Source organism: Eleutherodactylus coqui, chromosome 7 (genome assembly GCF_035609145.1).
Source record: "Eleutherodactylus coqui strain aEleCoq1 chromosome 7, aEleCoq1.hap1, whole genome shotgun sequence".
Classification (NCBI taxonomy): Eukaryota; Metazoa; Chordata; class Amphibia; order Anura; family Eleutherodactylidae; genus Eleutherodactylus; species Eleutherodactylus coqui.
In genome coordinates, this window is record NC_089843.1 from 114,809,864 (window position 1) to 114,834,461 (window position 24,598).

At 47.8% G+C, this 24,598-nt stretch overlaps 1 protein-coding gene across 2 annotated transcripts in view; it reads right to left on the bottom strand.

The window, feature by feature from the left end:
• Positions 1 to 18,918, bottom strand: part of KLHL2 (kelch like family member 2) — a 75,786-nt gene extending 56,868 nt beyond the window's left edge. Inside the window, exons 1-3 of one of the 2 annotated variants that reach the window (XM_066573564.1) lie at positions 18,619 to 18,897; positions 6,749 to 6,871; positions 2,009 to 2,115 (exon numbers count right to left, since the gene is read on the bottom strand). In XM_066573564.1, coding sequence (XP_066429661.1) covers positions 2,009 to 2,115; positions 6,749 to 6,871; positions 18,619 to 18,668 — 280 coding nt within the window. In that variant the 5' untranslated portion in view covers positions 18,669 to 18,897. Of the gene's footprint in view, positions 1 to 2,008; positions 2,116 to 6,748; positions 6,872 to 18,618 lie in introns of both variants that reach the window. The other variant, XM_066573565.1, reaches the window with a different exon arrangement.
• Between the last annotated feature and the right edge of the window lie 5,680 nt (positions 18,919 to 24,598).

Below are 24,598 nucleotides of genomic sequence, written 5' to 3' on the forward strand. Positions count from 1 at the left end.
GACTTAACAAAAATCAAACACTTCATTCACCGTACCTTTTATGCAGGCATAAAAATAGTTGTTGGCGGGCTCATTTATCGTGTGACAAACAGCACTCATTCAGTTCTTCTTAGTCACTTATACGGCGAATGTGAAAGACTGATTGTTGGCTCGTTCAAACGAGAATCAATGTACCCGACTGCCTTAACAGGCTGCCTGAGAGCGAACGGGCACCAAGGACGTCACTTGCTTGTTCAAACAATAGTTTCATCTAAAAGGACCCTTAGGCCATTAAGGGTGGATTCGTGCAGGTTGGTTGCCCAGGACCCCAGACATTCAGCTGTTAGCCAGGCCAGTGTGCCCGTGCACCAAGCAGATTGCTGCAGGAGTGGACAGCTCCGTTCCCACTGCAGTGGCCAGGCTGGTATTCCAGGGGAACTTCCTATTGAAAAGAATGGGTGCAATACTAAGCTTAACCACTATAGTGGGACCGGAGCTATCTCCTCACCTCAGTGCACTGGCCCAGAGAACAGCTGATCAGCACGTGTCTCGGGTGACTGACCTGTATCGAGCCATTGATTGCGTAACTTGAGGATAGGCTATTAACAGTCTACAACTAGACAACATTAACCTGACACTTAACCCTACAGTTAGGGGCATCACTGTACCAGAGGCACTTTTTGGTTGGCAGGCTGCCCTTAAGTGGCCCACAATGCCCTGCAGTTTAAGCTATATCCAGATGCAGATACAGTTGAGTACTATTGTAGAGCAGGAAGCTGTACAAGGCCTCTAGCAAAACCCCTGGAACAATTCAAATATTTCATAACCATTATTGGTCACTTCTATTGAAGCAGAGTCCTTGCTCAGTCCATGGATAAGCAGATTGAACATAAAATGCTTTTATAGGGTATGTTCACATGGAGCAGAAAGTGGTGCAGATTTTTCACCAAAATTCACCCCATTGTTGCGGATTCTGACTCAGGTTCAGCTGGTTTTAACCTTCCAGCTACACCTCTCTAGGACTCAACACAAACCCACCTACAACCATCTGCTCACTGCCTGCATAGAACGGCGCTCCTCTCACCGCCAGATACTGAGCACCACTAGTGCAGCGCACACCATTACCTGGAAACCGCTACTGAGCACCGCCACTTTGCCCCCAGGAGCGGCGATCAGTAGCTGGTGTGCGCTGCGCTCCTGGTGCTGGCAGCGAGTGCTCAGTACTCGGAATGGAGAGGAGCGCCGCTCTAAGCAGGCAGTGAGCAGACAATTGTAGGTGTGTTTATGTGCTCCTTTTAGGGCCTGGAGGTAGCTGAAAGGCAGCCGTATTAGTCAGAACCCACACCAGTGCTGCGGATTTAGATACAGTTTTTGATGTGGAATTGAAGAGGATTTTTGTGAGACCGTTCTGCACCAATTTCTGCTAAGTGTGAATGCACACATAGTAAGAGGTTAATTATCTAATCAGCTTAAATGTGTCCACAAGGTTTTTTTCCTCCTTCTGCATGAACGTGTAGCCTCCATAACTCCATTCTTTATTGGCATGACCATACTCAAACATTGCACAGACCAGCTTACTACTGTTAGACAGTCTAGAGCTTTTTGGACAGAACTCTGTCATTGTGCCAGGTTTGCATCATCGTGCAGAATGTGAGCAAGTAGATCACAAAGACTGCTACCATACCCGAGTTACAATGCTCACTTTATAGAATGGAGGCAAAGGACAATTGCTACACCGTCATCAGACAGGGAAAAGCTGAGAGGACATCGTCCAACAGTTCTATGACTACAAGGGTTACTCCACAGACTTCAGGGGACTAGTAACGCTGCAACACATGGGGCCAGATCATTCCACCTTCCCCCTGTGCCGGCTGACTGCGAGTAAACATCACCACCACCACACCCTTGTGCGGTGCAGGAAGCCAGGAGGGGAAAGAAACTGCAATAGTACAGTGGATGGAAAAGCTATCCCAGGAGGAAAGCCGCTGGATACTCAGCAGGATGATAGAGAGAAGAACGTGGGACCTACCTGTAAACATGGCATGGAAGTACGGACTGCACGCTGCCAGGACCACCTTGTGAGCCGCGATCTCCACGTCTTCTGCCACAATTGTAACATCACACAGCAAATTCTGACTGTAAAAAACAGAAAATACTTTATATTTCACATTCAAACTTTATATTTCACATTCAAACAGAACTAGCAAAATGGCGCAATAGTAAAGCTGATACAACAAACTGCCCCGAACACAGGGAGGACGCAGATAACAAATATGCTATTAAAGAGGCTGTTTGAAATAATGTTAGCAATCATTTACATAAAATTATAGTGTTAGCGATGATCCGTTTAGCTGCGTGAACACAAGCAGGTAGTGCCATGTGGCAGAAACGGGCCCAGCAGATTCCCACTTTCACCCATCCGTGGTTGTTGGCTGCATTCAGAACAGGTAGGGCACGATTCACACTTGCCGTTTTTTCTGACTTTAAGCCAGTAGTGGTTCCAATATGGAGGAAGAATCTAAACATTTATCCTCCTTTGTATCTACAAAACATGCATGCGCAATATCAGTATTACAGCTCATTGGCACAAACAGTAATGTGCAAGCAAAATCTGTGCCCACAATACGCAGTGAATAGAACCCGTTGATTTCAGTAGGTTTGTGCACATGACCGCATTTTGCGCACATATTTCGTTCACGCAAAACAAAGTACACAGCATTTTCTATTATTGTGCGTGCTGCAACTTTTGGTTGTGATTTTCCCAGTCTATGGGCAAAATCTGCGTGTGGAATTTTCATTTCAGTGCATTTCCGCAACAAGAAGTGATATGGCACTTCATTTCAGTTTTAACTTTGAAACTCCGCATGTGGCTTTTGCCTAACAGGTGCAAATTCCAAATGTGGGTCAGAATAAGAAATGCGGAATTTTCATTTGGAACATACCCGCGAAGTATAGGGACACTGCCTGAAAAACTGTCAAAATCCATGGCTTTTGGCGCAGATACACACACAGAATTTGCCCCATCATCAACAGGGCAAGTTCCGCATGAGGATAAACACCAAAAACCACAGTAGTAAGCTATGAATTGGCGAGTTTAAAATTCACCACAGAAAATTGCACAGCGATTCTACCACGTGAACATACCCTAGGGACGGTGTTCATCTGTAGCACATTTTGGTGCAGGTTTGTATCAAAATACCCATTGTCGGCTTTGGATTTTGGAGCAGGTCAGCAGCAGATTTCACCTTAACTGCACCCAAATTGCACAACAAATGGTGCAGATTTTTCAACTGGTGAAAATCTGCAGCAAATCTGTTGTGTGTGAACGCACACTCACTATGCACAGATTCTGAAACGGCATCACTTTTGGAATGGGATTGCAAAATCCGAGCAGATCTGCCGTTCAATTTGAGTAGCTTCACTTATCAAATCCTTTAGAAGGCTTTCGAAAAGGCAAACTAAAAAAATTAAAGGGTTTGTATAGGACTTGATAAAGATAATCTCAGGCTTAGAATTGGGTAAAACCAAAATGTATACTGGCTTCAGAGGCTCCCCGTTCAGTACTGGAGCCCTGATACCTGGCGTTCACCATCTGGAGATCACATGCCAATCCTTCCATGGCCGCTGAAGGCCTGTGATTGGCTGGGCAGTCGTGTGCACAAGGAAGGACACACAAGTGCCAGCCTGCTTCTTCTAGGTTCCGAGCGGAACGATGGGCTTCAGTGCTGGACGGGGAGACTCCGATGTAGGAAAACCCCCATAAATGTACATGAGACTGCTGCTGTTACTACACAGTAATTCTATATGTACTGTCTGTAGAGCTTTGGACATGGTAGAACGCCTTATGTGATGTGCCTTTCCTTACAATATTGCTAATTGAAAAAGGAGATTGCATAGAGTACATGGTTACTATAGACACATCCCTCAGTAAATAGACCTGAAGTGCTGCATCGAACACTTATTACAGCATGAGAGCGCCATTATGTGTACCCCATTTACTGAAGAGCAGGCTCATCAGCAGGGTTACAATGTGTCTGTTGTGTCTTTCTTGTGACAAAAAGCCGTGTCTAGAAATACATTTGGATGCGCTGACATCACCTCTAATGAGGTGCACATATAGATCTGTGAAAAAAGGCGTTTTTCCCCTGTGAACACGGATCTCCGCTGCAATCACACCCCGACACCAGCCTCTAAACAGGATAATTACATTAGGAAATTCAAACGAAAAGGGGTGTGAGAGCAAACAGCTTTATCCTGCCGCTCAACATGACCATTCTTGCAATCAGAGGGCTTTACCAAGCATAATGAAGGTAAATTACCTGCTAGAAGATTAGGACATTTTAAAGCCCTACTACAAGCTTTTAGATACAAATTCCACATTCTTGCGTGCGCCGTCTTCAGTAGTCGTTAATTCACAGAACGCATCGTTAGTTATTTTAGCTTGTAACCAGGTACTAGTCACTATAAAGTGCCGTTATTACACAAATACTGACGCATTACACTTCTATTCACACCTGAGACCCCAAATATATTCAGCTACTAGTCCCAGCTCCCTTCCCGGTCATTCACCAATTTGGAGTGACATGTAAAAGGGCCAGGGTTGCCTTCCTGCAAGGATGTGACCTGGAAAACGTCTGGATGCCTGCGCGTCATGGAAAACATGCACTTATGACCAAAGGATGTCCTCTGCTGCGTCACTCCCAAGCTTCACTCTTCCTCTACGCCAGCTGGAAACCTCGTACAATGCCAAGGAGTTGCCCTTACAAAGAAATAAGTAACAGCTACTGTGCTTCATGGCGTACGGATACTTCAGAAGGAGCAAGTTAGAGGCGTTGTCCCGTGAAGTGGGGCTTATCCATAGGATGGGAGGTATCTGATGGTTGGGAACCCAACTGATTACAGAAACTGGGATCCCAAGTGTCCCTGAATGAATGAATGAAGTGCTGACCACTCCAATCATTTCAAATGGGAGTGCTGGGAAAAAGAAATTCACTTGTGTGAATAAATTATGCGCATCGCGTAAAACTTGTGCGGAATATCGCTCATGTGAATAAGCCCTAAGGCTGAAATGGCCCTCAGTAAAATGGAATTCAACACCCCTGCTTTACAGACTCGATCACCAAGGTCTGTGATTGGCTGCAGCAGCCTGTGAAGTCCCAAACACAAGCTGCTGCGGCCTGTGGACAATATTGGAGAAGCGAAGCTGACAAAGGGGAACGGGCAGAGGAGAGTCTAAGCTTTATTATTTTTTTGCCATGGGGAACCCGTTTTAAACAAAGCGTCATCTCTCACAACGCCTTTAGTTAGTTCACAGAAAGTGAGAGTTTCTTGGTCTCTAAACTGCAGTAGATTCAGACCTGGTGCCCCCCACTATACCTGGTGCAGATTTCTCAGATGCTGTAACCTGCCATGATTTTTTTTTGTAGAGATTCACAATGTGATGGCTGAGCAGCGACCGAAGCACCAATCACAGCCATCACGTTGTGGAGGCAGGATCTAGGAATTGGCTGAAGAGCGGCTCAACCAATTAATAAATTCTGCTTCTATAACACGATTGCTGTTGATTTGGCTGAGCCGCGGAACTTGAAGAACCTGTTTTTTTTAAACTAGTGTAACTAGGGCTTATTTTTCAAGCCCCCCCCCCAGGAAAAAACAGGCTAGGGCTTATTTTGGGGGCAGGTCCTATTTGGGGGGAAACCGTAGCTGTCAGATTCAGACTCCCTTTCCCACTCCTAGTGGTCAGTTTAAGCAGATCATTTTCATGTAGGTGACCATTTGTTATACATTACAACTCCTAGCTGGACCATATTTTGCACAGAGAAAAAAGTATAATAGAAAGATTTGCACCTCTATGAAGTACTTCTGGGCTACAGATACAGGTGCACAATACTGACCAAAAAGGTCATTTGGTGTGGTTTTGAGGCAGCTTTTCTGCCTGTATTCGGCTCTGGGAATCTCTTCCCATAGAGAGAAGAGAGCCCGCAGTGGAAATTGCGATACAATTGACAGATCATGGATTTGAACTCTGCGCGGCTTGTCCGCAGAGTGTGAATGACATTTTTGCAAAATGTTGTCCACTTTGCTACTTACTCTCCGAGACGACTAAAGGATTAGGCATCTAAATCCAATGCGTCCAATCCTTCTCTTCCCTAATATCTGTTAGATCAGCGTTTATCAACTCGAGTCCTCAGGGACCGCCAACAGGCCATGTTTCAGGACCTCCTCAGTATTGCACAGGTGATATAATTATTGTCGGTGCCTCAGGTGTTATTACTATAGGATATCCTGAAAACATGACCTGTTGGGGGTCCCTGAGGACTGGAATTGAGAAACACTGGGCTAGACTCTAGTCGTCCCAACATTTCCCTAATATATAGGGGGCCTGAGGAGATCATAAGGACAGACATTTTACACCAAACTATAGTAACTTAAAGAGACTGCTTACGTATAATATTCCCAACAACGCCAATATAGAACCAATGCCGTCAACTACAAGACATGTGAGAACACATCATGAGGCATTTATGTGCCCAAAGAACATAAAGAACAGAAGAGCAACACTTGTCATGCCCCTACACAAATCTCTTCAGCTCCTACGCTCATTATTTAGGGCACACTCGCCCTTAGGTGGATGGGTACTGATGAAACCCTGGCATAAAAGTGTGCCCCTTTTGTAGTTGCTGCCCGACAACACATTCAGTCTATGAAAGGAAGTCAGCTGCTAATTAGTAATGTACAGATAGACCATGTCTGAAAGCAAAACCAATACCTGCGGAGTTCATTCATAACCTTGAAAGCCTTCCTGGTGTGCCGCGGGTTCATAGTCACGGGACAGAACTTCTCCGTGGTCTCCTTCACTTCCGCAGGCTTCTGCTGGCATATCTTCCCGGTCCTGTGTACAAAACATACATGTCTTATTAACCTCCTGTACCAACTATCACACTGCTCCATTGCTGGACTCCATATTGTCGTTTGGAGTCCTTCTCTGGAATTTCAGCACTTTTTAGGGAAAATTAAGCGCAGCATTCAGCACTAAACTTGGAGTCAAAATACCGTAAACTTCAAGGGATCTAGGCTAGACCCCAAAATAAGTCAATTAGGTCATTTGGTTGCCAGTTTGATTGATCATACCCCACATCCAACACAGCTTTTTCGCTTCCATTAGAAATGGAAGCCATGAATCCAATATGAACCTAGCCTGCACTTCACTTACTTATTCTGCACAATTTTCTAGAAGGACAGTGAATATGTCTTTGTGGCCATTTTTTCCTCAACCTGCTGGATTTCTTGCATGTTAGTGAAAGAGTCTTGTAGGAATCTTGGAGAGATACTCCTAAATCTCTTCTACTACTGCAGAAAAAGGAATGGGGGGTGGGGGAAGAGGCTCCTTACAGGCAGAAGTGGGAGCTTAGATACCGAGGCTTCCAGCGCCAAGACCATCCTAGGTTCCTGTGTGCATGGGGGCGGAGGTCAGGAAGGAAACTAGTCAGTACTAAAGTGTTCATCCCAGTCAGTCTTGTAAACTGGATACAAAGTTGCAGTCAGACGTGTGAGCTGCTGCTCCATTATTTTTAATGGGACTGCCAGAGATAGCTCAACTCTTGAATTCTATCTGCAGTACGCTCTTCGAAGTGAATGGAGCGGCAGTGTACATGGCCGACTACCACTCTGTTCATTCAGGGACCTTCTGGACTTGTCCTTATGAGTGGTGGAGGTCCTTATGGTAGGATGCCCCCACAGATCACATAGTTGTCCCCCATCCACAGAACCTCATTTTGTGGAGAAACCACTTTAGACTGGTCTCACAGAATGGATTTCAATGGCGTAATCTGCGGTTGGCGTTCGCAGCAAATTACATGCATTGAATGGCATGTTAAAAAAAAAATTAAAAAAAAGGGAGGGAAATCACTTTTTCCTTTTCGCACGGAAACGAACTGTATAATCAGTTAGCGGAAGAAAAATCGCAGTAGCATGCTCTATTCTTGCTGAGGGCTCCACACAGACGGCCTCCATTGAAGTCAATAGAGACTTTCTGACTTGCAGCCCATCCACAATTGACATTGCAGATGGACGTAACCTTCGCCTAGCGACAGCGCAGGAAATACAACTATTTAGGGGGGGAAAAAAAGAATATCTAAAATATTTATTATAAATATGTACTGCCCATGACCGGCGGCGAGTGTCCGCAGTACAGAAATAACACGTACGCGGGGTCAGACGGATTCCGCTGCGAGACCCTGGATCGTTCGTGTGAGACCGGCCTTAAGCAGATGCTGCCAAATTTTTATTTTGTGTATTTTCTACATGTAGGCCTCATGTCCACGGCGACAGATCTACGTAATTAAATACCTGCGGATGTCATTTTCCCTTGAGGTGCAGATTGCGTGTGCGGGAAAACACCTGTAGCATGCTCCATTTTAGTGCGGGTCTCCCGTGGGGACGGCTCCCACAGGCTTCTATTGACGCCTATGGAAGCTGTCCGGATCCGCGGCACACCCGCAGCTGAATTTCTGCTCTCCTGCGCAGAAGCGTGGGAGAGCAGGAGTTTAAAAAAAAAAAAAAAAAAAAAAAAAAAAAGGGGGGGGGGGGGGGGGTGCACGGCACATGCACACGGCACACTGCCGGCGTGCCAAGCACATCCGCCGGGCCAAAGAAAGTAGATCCGGCCGTGACGGACAGGTAAGTAATGCTTACTTTTTAGCCTCATGTCCGTGGGGCAGGAGGGACCCGCTGCGGGATTCTGCATGAAGAATCCGCGGCGGGCTTGATCTTCCCCGTGGACATGAGGCCTTAGTGCTCCTTTAGGGCTCTTGCACAGTGGCGATAGGTTTTTGTGTGATGTGAGAGAAGACACATGATTATGAAACCAATGATTTTCAATTGTTTTATTCTCATTTGCGATGCGTTCACTCAAGCCAAGCTGTGATAAAAAAAAACAAAAAAAAAACCTGTTATCGTTCATGGTTTTCAATGGGGCCGGTGGCAGCAGCGTCGGCCCCATTGAAATCAATGGAAGAAGATCGCGAACCACCCTCACAATCCCCCATAGCAAGGAGAGAGAAGGTGGGGGAGTTGCAGGGGATCTCCTACATATCTCCCCATATTTGGATAGGGGCGAGGCTAGAGGGAAAAAAAGTAAAATACATGCCTTTCAATGCTCAAGTTTTATCACGGGAAGTCCGCATGGACGCAGATCGTGGAATCCGAAATACAAATCCAGTGGTGTGACCCTGGTCTTATACACAACATCCACCTTTCCTACGGCATTCAGTGAATGGAGGTGCAGCATGCCGGAGATCTCTCCTGGTTGCCTGCTTACATTCACATCGAACAGGCAGTGGCTCAAGGATGGAACGCCTCCTGTTTACACTGAGTGAGGAGTCACTCCCTAGTCCGTTTCAGTGGGCTGAAGTGACTACCAAGTGATTTCTCGCCCAGTGCCCTCTCGGTGGCTGTGGGTACATGATACAACTACCGCTGTTTCAAGAGATTTGAGTGATAATTCCCCTTTGTAAAAGGTACTTTAAGTTACCCTCCAGTTTCAAAACCAAATTCTGTCCTGGGACTGTGCAATCTTCAGACTACCTAATCTCTATAGTGCTTGGTAGTGTTAGGCTAGGTTCACACAGGGCGGATTTGCCACGGATTTTCCCTGCAGCAAATCCACCTTCTGCCCACAATACCAGGATCAGCCAGCTATGTGGACGAGATTTGTCAAAAATCTCGTCCACACGGGGGCGGACAAGCCGTAGCGGTAAAGCAGGCATTAGCCGGCGTTGCGGCGCAGATCCCCGGGACGCAGCATGTCAATTTTTTTTTCCCATTGCGGCCTCGCTCCTCTATGGGAGAGCCAGCCGCAACGGAAAAGCATGCCGCAAAGCCGCTCTAAAACTTAGCTGCGGGTTTTGAAGCTGCGGCAAAACTACGAGATTTCCACGTGGGAACCCAGCATTAGACTACGAATGCATTATACCTGCTCTATGATTGGCTAGAGCTGCTCATGTGACCAGTGATGGCCAATCAAAGCAGTGCACAGTGCACATTAAGTAGTTAGAAAACTGCTTGGGCAGCTGAAAGCAGGGTCCACAAGTCGCTGATTGAAGGGGCCGGAGAGATGGACAACTGCAGGTAATATACCCCCTGCTCCTGCTGTCCTGGAACTAGAGGGTCACTTTAACCCTAACTAAAGGGAATGTGCGGCTCTGATGAGATCAAGGGCTGAATCTGATGCCCCGTTTACACGGGACGACTGTTGGCCAACGTTCTGCAGGAGCGGGTGACGTCACCGCTAGTTCTTTGCGCTCCTGCAGCACATTTAGACAGGCAGATCCCCGCTGAGTATCGCTCTCATCGCACGTCTCCTCGCTCAGCGCTCACATTCTATGTATACACGGAGCGGGCAGCGTTTAGACACAGCGAGAAGTGAGCGAACCAGCGATGATTTTTATGTGGATTGAAAAGGAGCGACAAACGAAGAGTAAAGCCATCGTTTACTATTAATTTACGTTTAGATGAACGAAAAAGCATGATAATCGCCCCGTGTAAACAGCCCTTGAGGCTAGCTTGACCAGGCAGGCTGACTACCACAATATGTTTAGACGCATCCTCACTGTAAAGGCACCCCCTGTAAAGGCACACATGTAGTGTTAGTTTACAACGGGCATTTAGAAATACATAGAGAACTGCGAAAATATCACAGCCCAGTCTGGTTTCTCCTGCCATCTGTAAGGTCCTCTCCGTTACTAGAAGTCACTCATTAACATGCTGCTTTCTAACCACATGACTGATCACTTGACAAACAAGCCAGTAAAACCTGCACTAGGTGACAGGAGCGGCATCCACTTACTGCCAGCACCCTGCCAGCTGTACAGCAGGTCCCTCCCTCATCAGTAACATCAAGGCCAGACGAGTTACCCGATAACGTGTCTGTACACCAGCACTGCATACATATATAACTATGGATGGAGACACATATGCAGACTGTTCTCCCCTTACTGTATAAGCTATGGCCATCCCTTTACTGTGTAATAAGGGGTTAAACAGCAAGCAACTGCTTCTGTGATCTTCAATGTCAGACATTCCCTTACTGGTGTTAACATGGCACAACTGCTATGCCCGGGTGATCAGAGTGACTGAAGAGTTCTTTGCTGTACGAAAATGCACTCAAGCTGGCATCGTATTGTTAAAAGGAACTGTCACCAGCTTCATGTGCCCAGACCGCGGGCAGCAAGACTCCTGGGTAGGTACGCACTGTGCCCCGTGACATGTGGAGTGACAGCGGTCTCCCTACACCGACAGGCAGGGGGCAGTCACTAGCAGGCTGACGATTCTCATGACCAGTCTTTGTTGCCCGTAGCAACCAATCACAGCGCAGCTTTCATTTCTTTCACTGCTGGGGTAAAATGAAAGCTGCACTGTGATTGCTACGGGCAACAAAAAATTTCTTTTAGACAGTTTTCAGAAGATTGTCCAACTACATTTACACACAGCAATTTGTGATCAAACCACATGACTGCGATAAAATCATTGCTTTTTTTAAAAAAAATCCCTTAAGGGCCAAGCACAGTAAATCTACGGCTCTTGGTCCTGGCCTTTAATCCCAGCCGATAGCAGAAGTACAGCACGGAATTAAAGCCTCTGCTCCTGCAGTTTTTAGCAGCTTCTGCCATCTTTTTCAGGAAAATATAGTGCTCAATAAGAGAAAGCGGAAGTTTTAGTTCCACTATTTAACCCGGCAATCACATGATCGCCAGATGCTCCCTGTCACAGCAGAGCTGCAGGGTCTTAGCAGACCCTGATCAGCTCTGCCAGTGACTACTGTCACTACAGGGGATGTTTGTCCCTGTAACTGGGGCTCCTATGGATGCTTCAGTTAGAGTGAAAAAGTGTACAATTTATTATTTTTTTTTAAATAAAAAAAAAATGATAATGTGAATGACCCCTAGAGATCTTACATCACGTCATGGGAGGGTGGGGGGGCAAAGATGTTTAAAAAAAAACCACCCACCACTGACGCCAGTCTAAACCCTCGCAATTTGCGCCCTGTAATCCAAGACTATACAAATCATATACCATTCTAGAACAAGATGCATGTGCAGACCAGAGTGGATGAGGGGTGGGACCTAACCGTACGCCGTTCAGAACAATGCAGTGTTGCACGGCCGCATGATATGCAGGTAATGCAGTCAATAGACTTTCATTGATCCATGTGTGTGTAAACACTGTGTCAATACACACGAGAAGTAGATCGCAGTATGCTCCATTTCTCTGTGTACCACACAGTGTGAGCCCTATAAATTGGTATAGGCAGGGTATGAAAACCCTGTTCCTACGCACATCACGCATGGTCAGTGTTTTCTTATGCAACCCCGCTATGAAACAGAGGGGAATTAAAAAAAACAAACCAAAACTATATTTATATATAAAAAGGCACACTGCGCATGTCATGTGCGGGCATGCGCAGTACTCTCAACCATACGCGGTCTCTGCCAGCAAAGCCACTGTTTATGAACATCGGTAAAACGCTGTGGTGAGATACGCAGCGTTTTTTCGATACGTTCGTGGCCATGAGCCCCTACAGTTTTTTTTTTTATTCCTGGAAACCCCCTGGAACATAGGTATCCAATTGTGAACATACTACAAGCATAACATGAAAGAAACTGAACTTGCACCTCTCACTGGCCGAGCCGAAGACAAATAGAGCCAATATTGAGCAGAAAGTTTTTGTTTCCAGCAGATTTTCTGACTACCAGCAGAATAACTTTGTCATACAGATGGGGTGACAGGTAGAAGGAGCGTGTCAGTCGGATTCTGCGTGTGTTTGTGTAGTAACGTCTACATTACACAGTACATCCCTTTTCGGTCACCGCAATCCTTTCTGGACAGGATTCCAGCTCTGACATTTGACATAAGACAATAAGCAGTCATTGCTCCGGCCACGAGCACCTGCTGAGACATCCTACCAGCAAACAACCACAAGTACAGCCAACTATTTGTAAAGGCACACTGCAAGGCATTTTACTTGGAACCAAATTCTCCTAAGTCGCTGATAAAAAGAAGCTGTAACAAACAAGCTGTCTGTATTAACCATGTGTCTGAGTTACATGCATTTGCCATTCATAGCTTGACAAGTACTGGATAGAAGGGATCTCTTTCACATATCCTTGCAAGCAGTAGCCATTTTATCTTGTTGAGAACAGCTGATCTAGTTCTTGGCTAAAAGCACAGATCATATCATTAAAGGGGTTCTCCCACTAAAAGCATTTATCACCCATCCACAGAATAGGTTATGACTGATCGCTGGGGGTCTGATCACTGGGGCCCCAGGTATCACAAGAATGGTGAGTACACTGAGGGATGACGGGAATGTATGACCAGCATGTCATTCACTTCTATGGAACACCGGTAGATAGGCAGACTCCCAAAAAAGTGAATAAAGCGGAAGTCAGTTCCACAAAGCCAACAGACATTGGGTATGCATTCATGTGACCACCGGCATCCCAGTAGTCAAGCCCCCAGAGACCATACACTTAATGACAGTGGGACATGTAACTGAGGACATCACTCCGACTAATTTCAACAGGAGTGATGCCTTCTCGCACACTTCTGGCTCCGACCTCAATGCAGACATCCGGCTTAGCTGCACTGAGAGTGGGCCATAGGATTAGCCGACTGGCAAAGATCCCGAGCGGCGGACCCCCATGATCAACTACTGATGACCTATCCTAAGGTGTTCAGCACTCTGGCCAGCCAAAGTTTGGCTCTACTCTTCAACACAAAACAGTCAAGCACAAAATAGATGATTAGGCTGCCTGCACATGGCTGGGTCGGACACATCGGAATCCGACCCTGTGCCCGGCTGGTAACCCCAGTTTTCCTGTCCGGATCTGTATTGCAGATGTGTGGCTGGCGCACATGCGAAATACAGATTATGCCGCATCATCGCTAGGCGATGACGCGGATCCCATGACCTTTCCGCAATGATGACTGTGGAAGGGTCACAGGGCAGACGGCTTGCATTGACTTCAATGGAAGCCATCCACATGGGAGCCACATAAAATCACAGCATGCGATTTTCTGCTCGTGGGCAGGAAACCATGTTTTGCCATAGCATGCTCTTGGTGGCATTTTCTGCGGAATCCGGAGGCAGACACCCACTCCGAATTCTGCACTGCAAATCCACCCCTGTGCAGGCGGCCATAGGCTGCCTTCACACGGGCGAGAGGCATGTTGTGAGACGCACAAACATGAACCCCATTTTTTTGAATGGGCTCATACACATGAGTGATGCTTTCCTGCATGGCACTGCGATATTTTCAATGGGGCCGGCGGCAGCATCGCACTACGTGCTAGGGGCACCCCATGCAGGGTCTCCCATTGAAAACAAAAGGCTTACTATTTTGTTAAACAATTTATTTTCTCCCCTTCCTAAACACAGAGCAGTGTATCCCCCACTGCGGTCCTCAAGGCACCCCAACAGGACAGGTCTTCAGGATCCCTCAGTATTCCACAGGTGATATAATTGCTGTCGGCATCTCAGGTGTTCTTACCTGAAAACATGACCTGTTGGGGTGCCAGGAGGACTGGAGATGGGAACATCCGGCATAGTAGATTGCATATTTACCCTTTAGTAACGTTTTGTATTCTGCAATTGTAGTCCAATAAATATATTTTATGTTCTATAGCCTGAGGTTACCATTTTAATGCCGTAAATTACTTACTATATGAAGAAGTCCAGACAGAATTCCACTACTTGTGGCCTTGCGTTTTCAGGCCAAGTTTATGTATGGCAAGTCAGAAAACTGACAGTTTCATATGGCTTTAGTGGCTACGGACACTGCTGCCAATAGAGTTTAATTAAAAATTTTGTACATTCTGCCTTTTGCAGCTTCTACATATCACTGTATATAGAAACTGCAGATGTGTCTCAGTAGAAGATCCATCAGTAAGGCCAGGCTCACCACCAGGTTGGATTCCTTGAGCGTGAAGAAAAGTTTTAAAAAATGCACGCCTTACACCGCACGCATTTTACCACAGATCGTCGGTGTGGCATCCACAATTCAAATCCGGTGGTGAGACCGACCCAAGGCTGGGCTGACTGCTTGGTTTTCAGCCCTCATCTCTCCTGCAAGCTCTTACAGACAATTTAGGGCCAAAATAAAATGTATCTTGTATTGCCCAAACCTGGAATTTTGTTACTTCCCCAACCTGCGTGGTCCTTCCGCAGGAGCCGCTTACCAGGCACAAGTGTTCCTCTGAATGCTCGCCATCGATCGGGCCGCGTAAAGGAACCAGTGATTAGCTGACCAACAAGCAAACTCTGGTGCCTTGGCTGATTTAGGAGGAGAGCATAAAGAGGTTTGCTGATCAGCTGCACATGAAGACGGGAGACATGCGGCAGATCAGGGACAAGTCATCATGTTAGTGGTCAGCTGCCCCCACAGAGCAGGTCATCTGTCCAGGGACAGGGGGTAACAGGTGCTGACGGACATGTTGGTTAGTGGTTATTTGTACAGGCAGGTAATGTAGAAGGACCAATACACCACAACTGCAGTCATCTGCAAAAAGTTTCAGAATTCGGTGAGTTTAGTTGAGTTTTTAACCCTTTTACATACATGCGCCCCTCTGTATTTGTAGAAGGACTATCAGTAATCCAAGATCCCACAGCATTCCGACTTTATCATCAGATAGGCTGCCTGTCCACGGGCGGTTGTTCATTGCGTTACCTGCGGCGATAATCCGGCCACGAGTAACGCAGCGAATGCTTTCCATTTCCACAGCGTTGCTATGGAGAGCGCAGCCGCTGCGTACACAAGTGGAGAATCATAGCGAATATCCGCTCGGCGGATCTAAACCGCGATTTGCAGCGGTGAGACTATCTGTCAGATAGGCTTACCGCTGAGACCTGTCAGCACCCCCCCCCTGCTCCCCCACAGCGGAATATCGCCGGCGATATTCCGCAACGGCTGTGGCCAAGAGACCTTAATATCCACAGAAATTACAGTACTATACTATAAAGGCTCTTAAAAAGGGGTGTTCCAGGACTTCTTAATTTTTTCTATTGATGAGCGACAGGACATCAATAGATGACTGGTGCTCAAATTTTCAGGGCCGCTGTCACTGTTAGCAAAGAAAGCGCTGACCGTAGCACAGTGGCCTAGGTGGGTATTGCAGGTGCAGCTCCTATTGAATTCAACAAGACCTGCACTGCAGTACCCACCTAGGCTGCTGTGTGCCGGCACTATTGTATTATGTCTCCACCACAAGTGTGGGTGGAGACGTGGTGATCGGCTGTATCCGCCCAGTGTACGCCCACACATTTCTGATTGGGTGGGTGGCTGCTGCAAGGTGCTAGCAGCGTGGGGACAGAGTTTTGCCTGGGAGGGTTAGTTTAAGTGTTAGGATTACATTATTAGCTGGAAGCATTTACAGCTAATAATCTAAGCCTAAAACTGAAACTAACCCTAATCTTCTATCACAGGCAAAACTCTGTCCCATGCTGCTAGCACCTTGCCACCCACCTCAACTCTTCTCCCCTCCTCCGCAGCCTCTAAACCCACCGCCAACCTGCTACCGAGGCCGCGGCCCTCCGTCCTGCCACGCAGACAGCGGCGCTAGAGGAGCAGCTCTGGTCGCGCAGAGACACAGCGCAGCAGGTGAGTGGCAGAACCCGAATAGGCAAAGGTGCAGGCGTCATAGACGGGAGCTCGAACATCACTGGAGCTGTGAGGGAAGAGAGGAGGACCTGACGCCAACTGACACCAGCGACCTCACTCACCGCAGCTGCCGGGGACAACTTCCAGCAGAAGGCACAGTGGCAAAGGGGTGACTGCAGGCAATCAGAGGCAGAGGGGTGAGTTCACCCTATCACGAACTTGGGGTGTCACCTGGCTGTCAAGCAGCCTAACACTTGGTGACACCCACCACTTCCGGTGTCGACAACATACAACAGTACCCTGTGTGACTACAGAGACTGCGGCCCCAGGAATCAGATCCGCGTGTCCCCGTCAGTAATCAATAGAAAGACAAAAATTATAGAAGCTCCAGAATACTCCAATAACTGCTCACATATCTCTGGCGGCTTATCACCCACAAGCGCAATGGATCTGGCATGCCTAATCCTCCAGCATCTACTGTCAGGGGAAATATGGAACAGCCCCATACACATGAGATGGTCAGCAGGTGCTGCCGAAACTTCTGTCTGAACAGCCTTCACTTAATGTTTAAGGTCACCTTTAGGATAGGGTCACATGGCACACTGTGGGCGGCTAAAGAGTGTTGAGTTGCTCTGCGGCCTGGCGATCTAATAGATGTTTACCTGCAACTATGTCCCACAGATAGTGAACGTCTCGCGATCTGCGGGTTACGGCAACTCACAAATTGCACCAACATTCACCTCCGCAGGGCTGCGCTGCGATCATTAACCGCACTACTGGTATTGCAGCTGAGGTTAACATGTAGCCCTCACTTTAGTCTCAGCGCAGCTCACCAACAAAGTAACCTCGTTAAGCACTTGGCCAACGTCCACAGAGTGAGCCCGGTAGTATCTGGAACAGTCAGCCTGCCACAGTGGGTGCGTTGGCGCTGGGACGCACCGCAAACACCACAAGGTAGTTCTTCTGCACTACATTACATCAAGGTTTGTTCTGCTGGGGAAAACGGATTCACGTCTCTCTTCTCCACAAAGCAGGAAGGAAAGGCTGATGTCCCATAGCGGCAGGAAGCAGCGCCATATCCTGAGCAGCGCACTGCAGAAACACAAGGGCTGCCCACCACAATGCCCTGCTGACCACTCCAACTCCGGACAGCAGGTGTTTACCTCCAAGGACCTGGTGGTCTGGGTGCAGATCAGGCTTTATCTTAATACATGGATGTACATGTGATAAAGCCATACCCCCGTCTGACCCCCAGCGGACTAGTGCTGCCGCTCCCGATAGGTACCACCTGGCCGCTGCAGCCAATCAGAGGCCGCAGCAGTCATGTGCTTAAATGCTAGAAGCCATGATGGCCGGAGAATGGCACATGACCACCGTGGCCCCCAATTGGCTGGGAGGACTGTAGGGGCGGCAACGCTGGACCGCAGGTGAGAGCAGCTGCTATTAGTGTCTTATAACACACCTGCACCCATAATCCGCCCCCGGCCAACCCTCAACTACCCACCTCCAGAACAGCAGGCCAAGCTCTACCAAGCCCATCTGGGACAGGTACATCTTGCAGATACCAGGCCTTCTACCACCATCCCCACGATTGCTACAACAGCGGACCCACCGTGGCAGTTTCCATAGCCCTCGGGTGTCACGGCCCCTTCTCTTAGCAAGGTGTGCCGGACCCCCATGGATCCAACCTGGACCAGCTCATCAGTACTAGAGCCACGAAGTCATCCCCTTTAACCCCTCAGCGGTGGCAGCCTGTATTCTGTGACCCAGCGAGGAGTATTTCCAAGTCACATGACGGAGGGGTCCTCGCAGCCCCTCTTACTAGCCGTCCATGGGGGTATGGGGCACAACACTACAACACCTCCAATATAAGATGTGAATGGAGTCATTGACAAGCACCCGGCATGCTATATAACTGCCCCCGGGGGGCGCCCTCCATGCTACACGGACATACAAGGCACACATGTGCACAGATGGCGCTTACACTGCGGTGACAGGCGACGTCTCCATGCTGCGGGCAGATGTCAGCACCATTCCACGGGCCGGTAGAGCGGAGCCCCCGCAGTAGCAGCAGCGCACGGCTCACTCCATGGCCCGGCGGCTCCGGGGCTCTCCCGCCGCTCCGTGGATGCACACAGCCGCTCCGCCAGCCGCAGTCTATGTGAGCGGGTTACTACGAGCCGCTGCACTCTGTATCAACATCCTGATCTCGCATCTCGTGCGCCAATTAGGACGGTGTTATCCAAAAAGAATGGCGCCCTCTGCCTGTGGAAGACCGACACAACACCATGCAGTCACTCCGTGGCCGCAGGTTCCCCCAGAGCGCCGCATACAGGCAGAGCCCACTGATCTCCTGGACTGACTGTAAACCGTGACTGTCGTGAAATCTGAGTCACAGTCTTGTGGAGTCATTCCATTAGTGTAGCCGATGAGGAGGAGAGGGAACCATGTTAGTTCTTACAGGGCAGCTCATCAATAACTGTCGGGGACTAGATTCATCATTGCAATCTGAGCATGCTCGGAGCGTGGAAATCCTAGAAACCAGGAGTGTAGTCCAGGGCTGTGGGTGGACTACAGAGGACCTACAAGGGCTCTGGCTCCAACATCGGGGTTGGATGCGGAAATGTAATAGGAGGCATCACTGCCATTGGTTTCGATGGAAGCCATGCCCGCTATGACATTTCTGCCTTCTATCCCAATCAGGACCAGACAATCAGCTGATTACCGGGATCCTGAATAATGGGATCCCGGTAACTATTCATGACTTAGGGCGCGGTCACACGAGCGTAGGCGTATTTACGTTCGCACGTGCGCAGCGTTTAATCGCCGGAAAGAACGTTTTTCGGCGATCATGAGCAGAGCTAGAAAGCGTATTATCATTTGCTCTTACTTTGCAAACTATCTTTTCGGCCATCGAATATGCGTTGGCGTGTATTTCGGTCGCATATGTTCCGGTTTTTTTTCGGGTTGCCGTTTTTACGCGCCGTAAAATCGCCCGTGCGAACGAATACATTGAAAACCAATGCCTCAGATGGTCACGTTTATACGATTGGGCGCAAAAACGCGCCGTTTATGCGCTCGTGTGAATGCACCCTTATCGTGTGGATAGGTCATCAGTAGGGTGTGACCAGAAAACCCCTTTAGGTATTCCAGGACTTTTTTGATTAAACCTACTCTATTGATGACTGACAGGCCATCTATAGGGGATTGGCAGCGACCCGCCTGTAGGATCCCCACCCATCAGATGATTCCCAAGGCTGCTGCAGTCAGCAGGAAGGTTGGTAGTGCAGGCGCAGCTACCATTTAATTCAATGAGAACTGTGCCCACAATACCAACCTGGGCCGCTGCACTGCAACCAGCACATTCTGCTTACTGTGCCGAGGGCAGTCACAGTGGCCCTGGAAGTAAGCGGATTGGTGGGGATACGAGTAGCGGGTTCCCGTTGATCATCAATAGAGGAAAGAAAAAAAAAAAGTACCAAAAATAACCCTTTAGGCCTTATGCCCATGACCGGGTCGGATTCCGACTGAGAAATCTCGCAGCGGAATTGGACCCGGTGCCCCCCAGAGACCCTATACTCACCTGTCCGAATCTGCTGCAAGTGTCTCACTCGGCACGCATGCACAGTTCAGGGCATGATGCACTGGGCTGTGACTTGGATTCCCGAGATACTCTGCAGTACCCACACTGCGGAATATCGTGGGACGGACGGATTCTACTAATTGCAATGGAAGCCGTTCGTGCGATTTTCCGCACAAATTAGAACATGCTGCGATTCTCCCCCGCGAGCGGAAAAATCGCAGCTGATTTCCGCCCATGGGCAGAAGAGAATCTTAACATAGGAGGTCTGGCTGTGAATTCCGCAGCGACAATCCGTCCGTGGGCATTAGCCCTATGGCTGGGTTTCCACGGGGAAGAAATGTTGGAATGTCCACAGCAGGAGCGCACAGGAATTCCACGAGGTTTCCGCAGCAGAAAGGCTGCTTCCAACGCCCCGCCATCTTGCACGAGTTTGATGCTCATGCACTGGCCCGTGGCTGTACAAGATGGACAGGACTGCAAGAATGGCTGGGGATCGGAGGGCAGTGCGGGCCACCAGACCTACAGCATGGAAAGGAATAAAACTGAGTTTTACCAGGTATGGGGCCATCAGCTGCTATAAAGGACAACATTTGGGGGAGACTGTAATTGATGATTAAACACGGTTACAAATACCAGGCTGAATATACAGCATCGCTCAGTGCCAGACAACAATGCCACTGACCGCCAGGCGCCATATCTGGATAATACCACTAACCGCCAGGCGCCATATCTATCATATATCTATATATATTTTTTTTTTTTTTTTTATAAGTACCCGGCCGTCAGTGATATATAGCTATATCACTGACTATGTATATACATTAGAGATGAGCGAACGTACTCGTTTCGAGTAATTACTCGATCGAGCACCGCGATTTTCGAGTACTTCCGTACTCGGGTGAAAAGATTCGGGGGCGCCGGGGGAGGTGTGGCGGAGTGGGGGGGTAGCAGCGGGGAACAGGGGGGAGCCCTCTCTCCCTTTCCCCGCTGCAACCCCCCACTCACCCACGGCGCTCCCCGAATCTTTTCACCCGAGTACGGAAGTTCTCGAAAATTGCGGCGCTCGGGCGAAAAAGGGGGCGTGGCCGAGTAGGTTTGCTCATCTCTAATATACATACATACACCACTGACCTCCGGGTACTATCTATGGATAATACCACTGACCGCCAGGCGCTATATATGGATAATACCACTGACCACCAGAGCACTAGATGCTGGTTATACCAATAACCGCCAGGTACTATATATCCTGACGATAATACCACTGATCACCAGGAACTAGATACTTGTTTTACCACTGACTACCAGGTACGATATATAGATAATCCCACTGACCACCAGGAACTAGATAGTGAATGCATCTGTGTAGAACACAGCAACCAATAAGATCAATTCTTCAATTTCCAAACTTGCTGTGGAGCTATGAATGCTGACCTCTGACTGGTTGTTAGGGGCAGCACTGACACTTTAAGGTGAGCCAATGACTTCAATTTTGTTTTAAACAAGATATCCTAAATACAATAAACCGATGCTTGGCCACTCAAAATATTTAGGCCATGTTCAGAGCCTCCAACTGAGATTCGCATTAAATAGCGCAGGATGACCCCTAGTCAGTGCCGGCACTGCTCAGATCCAGAATGTGCCAGTCCCAGGATTTTTGTTGTTCAGAGCTGAAAAAAACAGAAATGCTGGTGCCAGGCATGTAACAGATGACGGGCTCATAGAAGGGTGTTGGGAATGGGTGAGCCCGTCTAGGACCCACCTCTGCCCCAAGAGGGCCTATGGACAGGTGTTGTATTCAGCAGACAAACCCCATGCTTTATGTAAATCAGCTCCTTTATATTGTTAGTAAACTAATCCAGAGCCATGCTTACACATGAATCATTACTTATGAAGTCTTGTTTTGTGCAAGTACTCTGAGCAGAGGCTTTAGATTTTTCTAGATTGTGTGCCCACGTACGCAATTATTTCAGTCAGAAAAAAAAAAAAAATAGTGAAACCTTGATATCCTCCCACATGTTAATGTGCCTCAGCAGATACTTTATTACTTCTTTCCTTGGTATTGCTGTTAGGATGTATTCTACGCCAGTCTATTAGTTTGTAGAGTACCGTACTACGGGCAAGTAACACAAACCAAAGGCCAAGAGCGCATTCAGCCTTTATCCCCAATATACAGCATATGACACTCCGCTTCTTCCAGTCTTGTGATCCTCAAAAAGGGAGGACTGCAATCCCCAGGATAGGCCATCAGTAGCTTATAACCCCTTTAAGACACATTTTTATGTACCTGGTTAGGAAATTATGAGCTGATAGAGAGGGATCCTCTGTCCAATATCCTTATCTTTTGGCTAGAGTGAAGAGCAGCTACAAAGAAGGTCAGTTAGGCCTCATTCACACGGACGAGGCGGTCTCACGCCGGCCGCATGGCGACCGAGAATCGCATCAATAAAGAATAGCTGCGATTGAGTCCCGAGATTAATTCGCGTTGTCTCATCCATTCACATGGGCCTATCGCAGAGAGATACGCTGCAGCGCAGAATGCTGTCGATCGGCAGAATTCCTCGTAATGACTTCTAATGCTTAAATACAGCCAGCTGTCTTTGTTTCCGAGCGCAGGTAAACTCCCTCCGCTTCCCCTTTTTCCCCCCAGCTCCCATAGGAGTCTATGGGAGCCTCCAGCGTTTTTCATCAAAAGATAGGCCTTTTTTTGACGCAGTGTGAAAATTCGGCGACTGAAAACAGTCGGTGGTTTGGCATTTTAACGGTGCGATTTTTTTTCACGTGCTCAAAAACCGCTCATGTGAACGAATACATTGTAATCCAGTGCATCACATGGTCGCGATTTTCGGCCAATGTTTCATCACGACAAAATAGCCACGTAAGAGCGCTCGTGTGAATGAGACCTTACTCTGGACGACCTGTCCATGTTCTGCATTACACAGACAATCCACTTCTTTGAATATTCCTCAGTACCCATTTTGTTCACATACAGTGGATATAAAGTGTCTACACACCCCTGGTAACAGTCCATTTTTTACCATGTTAAAAAAAAAAAATCTGACAAAAATGAATCATCTTAGATTTATTCCCACCTTCAATGTGATCGTCATCTGTACAATTCCATTGATAAACTGAAATCATTTAGGCCACTCTCACACAAGCGTTTTTGTACTGCAATTTCCGCGGTGTTTTGAACGCTGTGCTAATCACAGCACAACGCTCATATTGATTCCAATGATGGCCTCGCACTCCCACATGGCGTTTTCTAAGGTTATGATTTTCAAGCGCTGCCTGCTCTATTTTGGTTCATTTTCCTGCTTTTTAACGCACCTCATCACTCATCAGAATGATGGGGTGCATTAAAATACGCTGTCGAACGCAGGTTACTGTGTTCAAAAATGCCGACCAGAGATATCACGATAGCCTTAGGGCTTATTCAGACGACCGTATATCAGCCGCGTATTCATGCCGGCCGATATAAGGCGTCTCTCTCTGCAGGGGGAGGAGGCTGGAAGAGCCAGGAGCAGTGCTCTGAGCTCCTGCCCCCTCTCTGCCTCCTCTCCACCCCCTCTCCGCCCCTCTGCACTTTTTGCAATGAAGGGAGGCGTGACAGGGCGGACCTAATTCCAGAAACTTAGCCCTGCCCCTGTCCCGCATCCTCTCATTGCAAATAGTGCAGAGGGGCAGAGGGGGGAGTGGAGAGGAGGCAGAGAGGGGCGGAAGCTCAGAGCACTGCTCCCGGCTCTTCCAGCCTCCCCCTCCTGCAGAGAGAGACGCCGTATATCGGCCGGTGTGAATACCCGGCCGATATACGGTCGTCTGCATAAGCCCTTATGGTGAAAAAATAATGTGGTTGCATAAGTGTGAACACCATCTTTATTGCTTACAGTAGCGATCACAGGCCATGTGCCACCCATAAGATGCAACTCCCTGTTGCGTTAAGTACCATAAACCCATGTGGCGTTAAGGGGTTACAGCCTGAAATAAATGAGCTGCGCAAAATCACCCAATTCACTGTATTTATGTAAACTACTATTTTAGGGAGAACACTTCTCTAAATCTACAGAGCATGTTCTAAATCTTCAAAACAGATGGCTTCCTTACCTCAATGATAAGGCAGAATTTCATACAAAGTAATTGAAATTTTGATAACTCCCATTTATGACTTATTCCACAGATTTTCCTGCTGGGTAGGTGGATTGCTGCTTTTATAATACATGGGTGGCACTGTTGGCAGTAACTTTTCTTCTAAGCCATATTACATGTTGTTGGCAGAACACACTGATTTTTTAAAAATATTAAAAACCAAAATAAATTGAAATAATCCATTTGCATCTAGTAACAGAAAAAGCTAAATTAAAAGCTTATGCTGAATAATAAT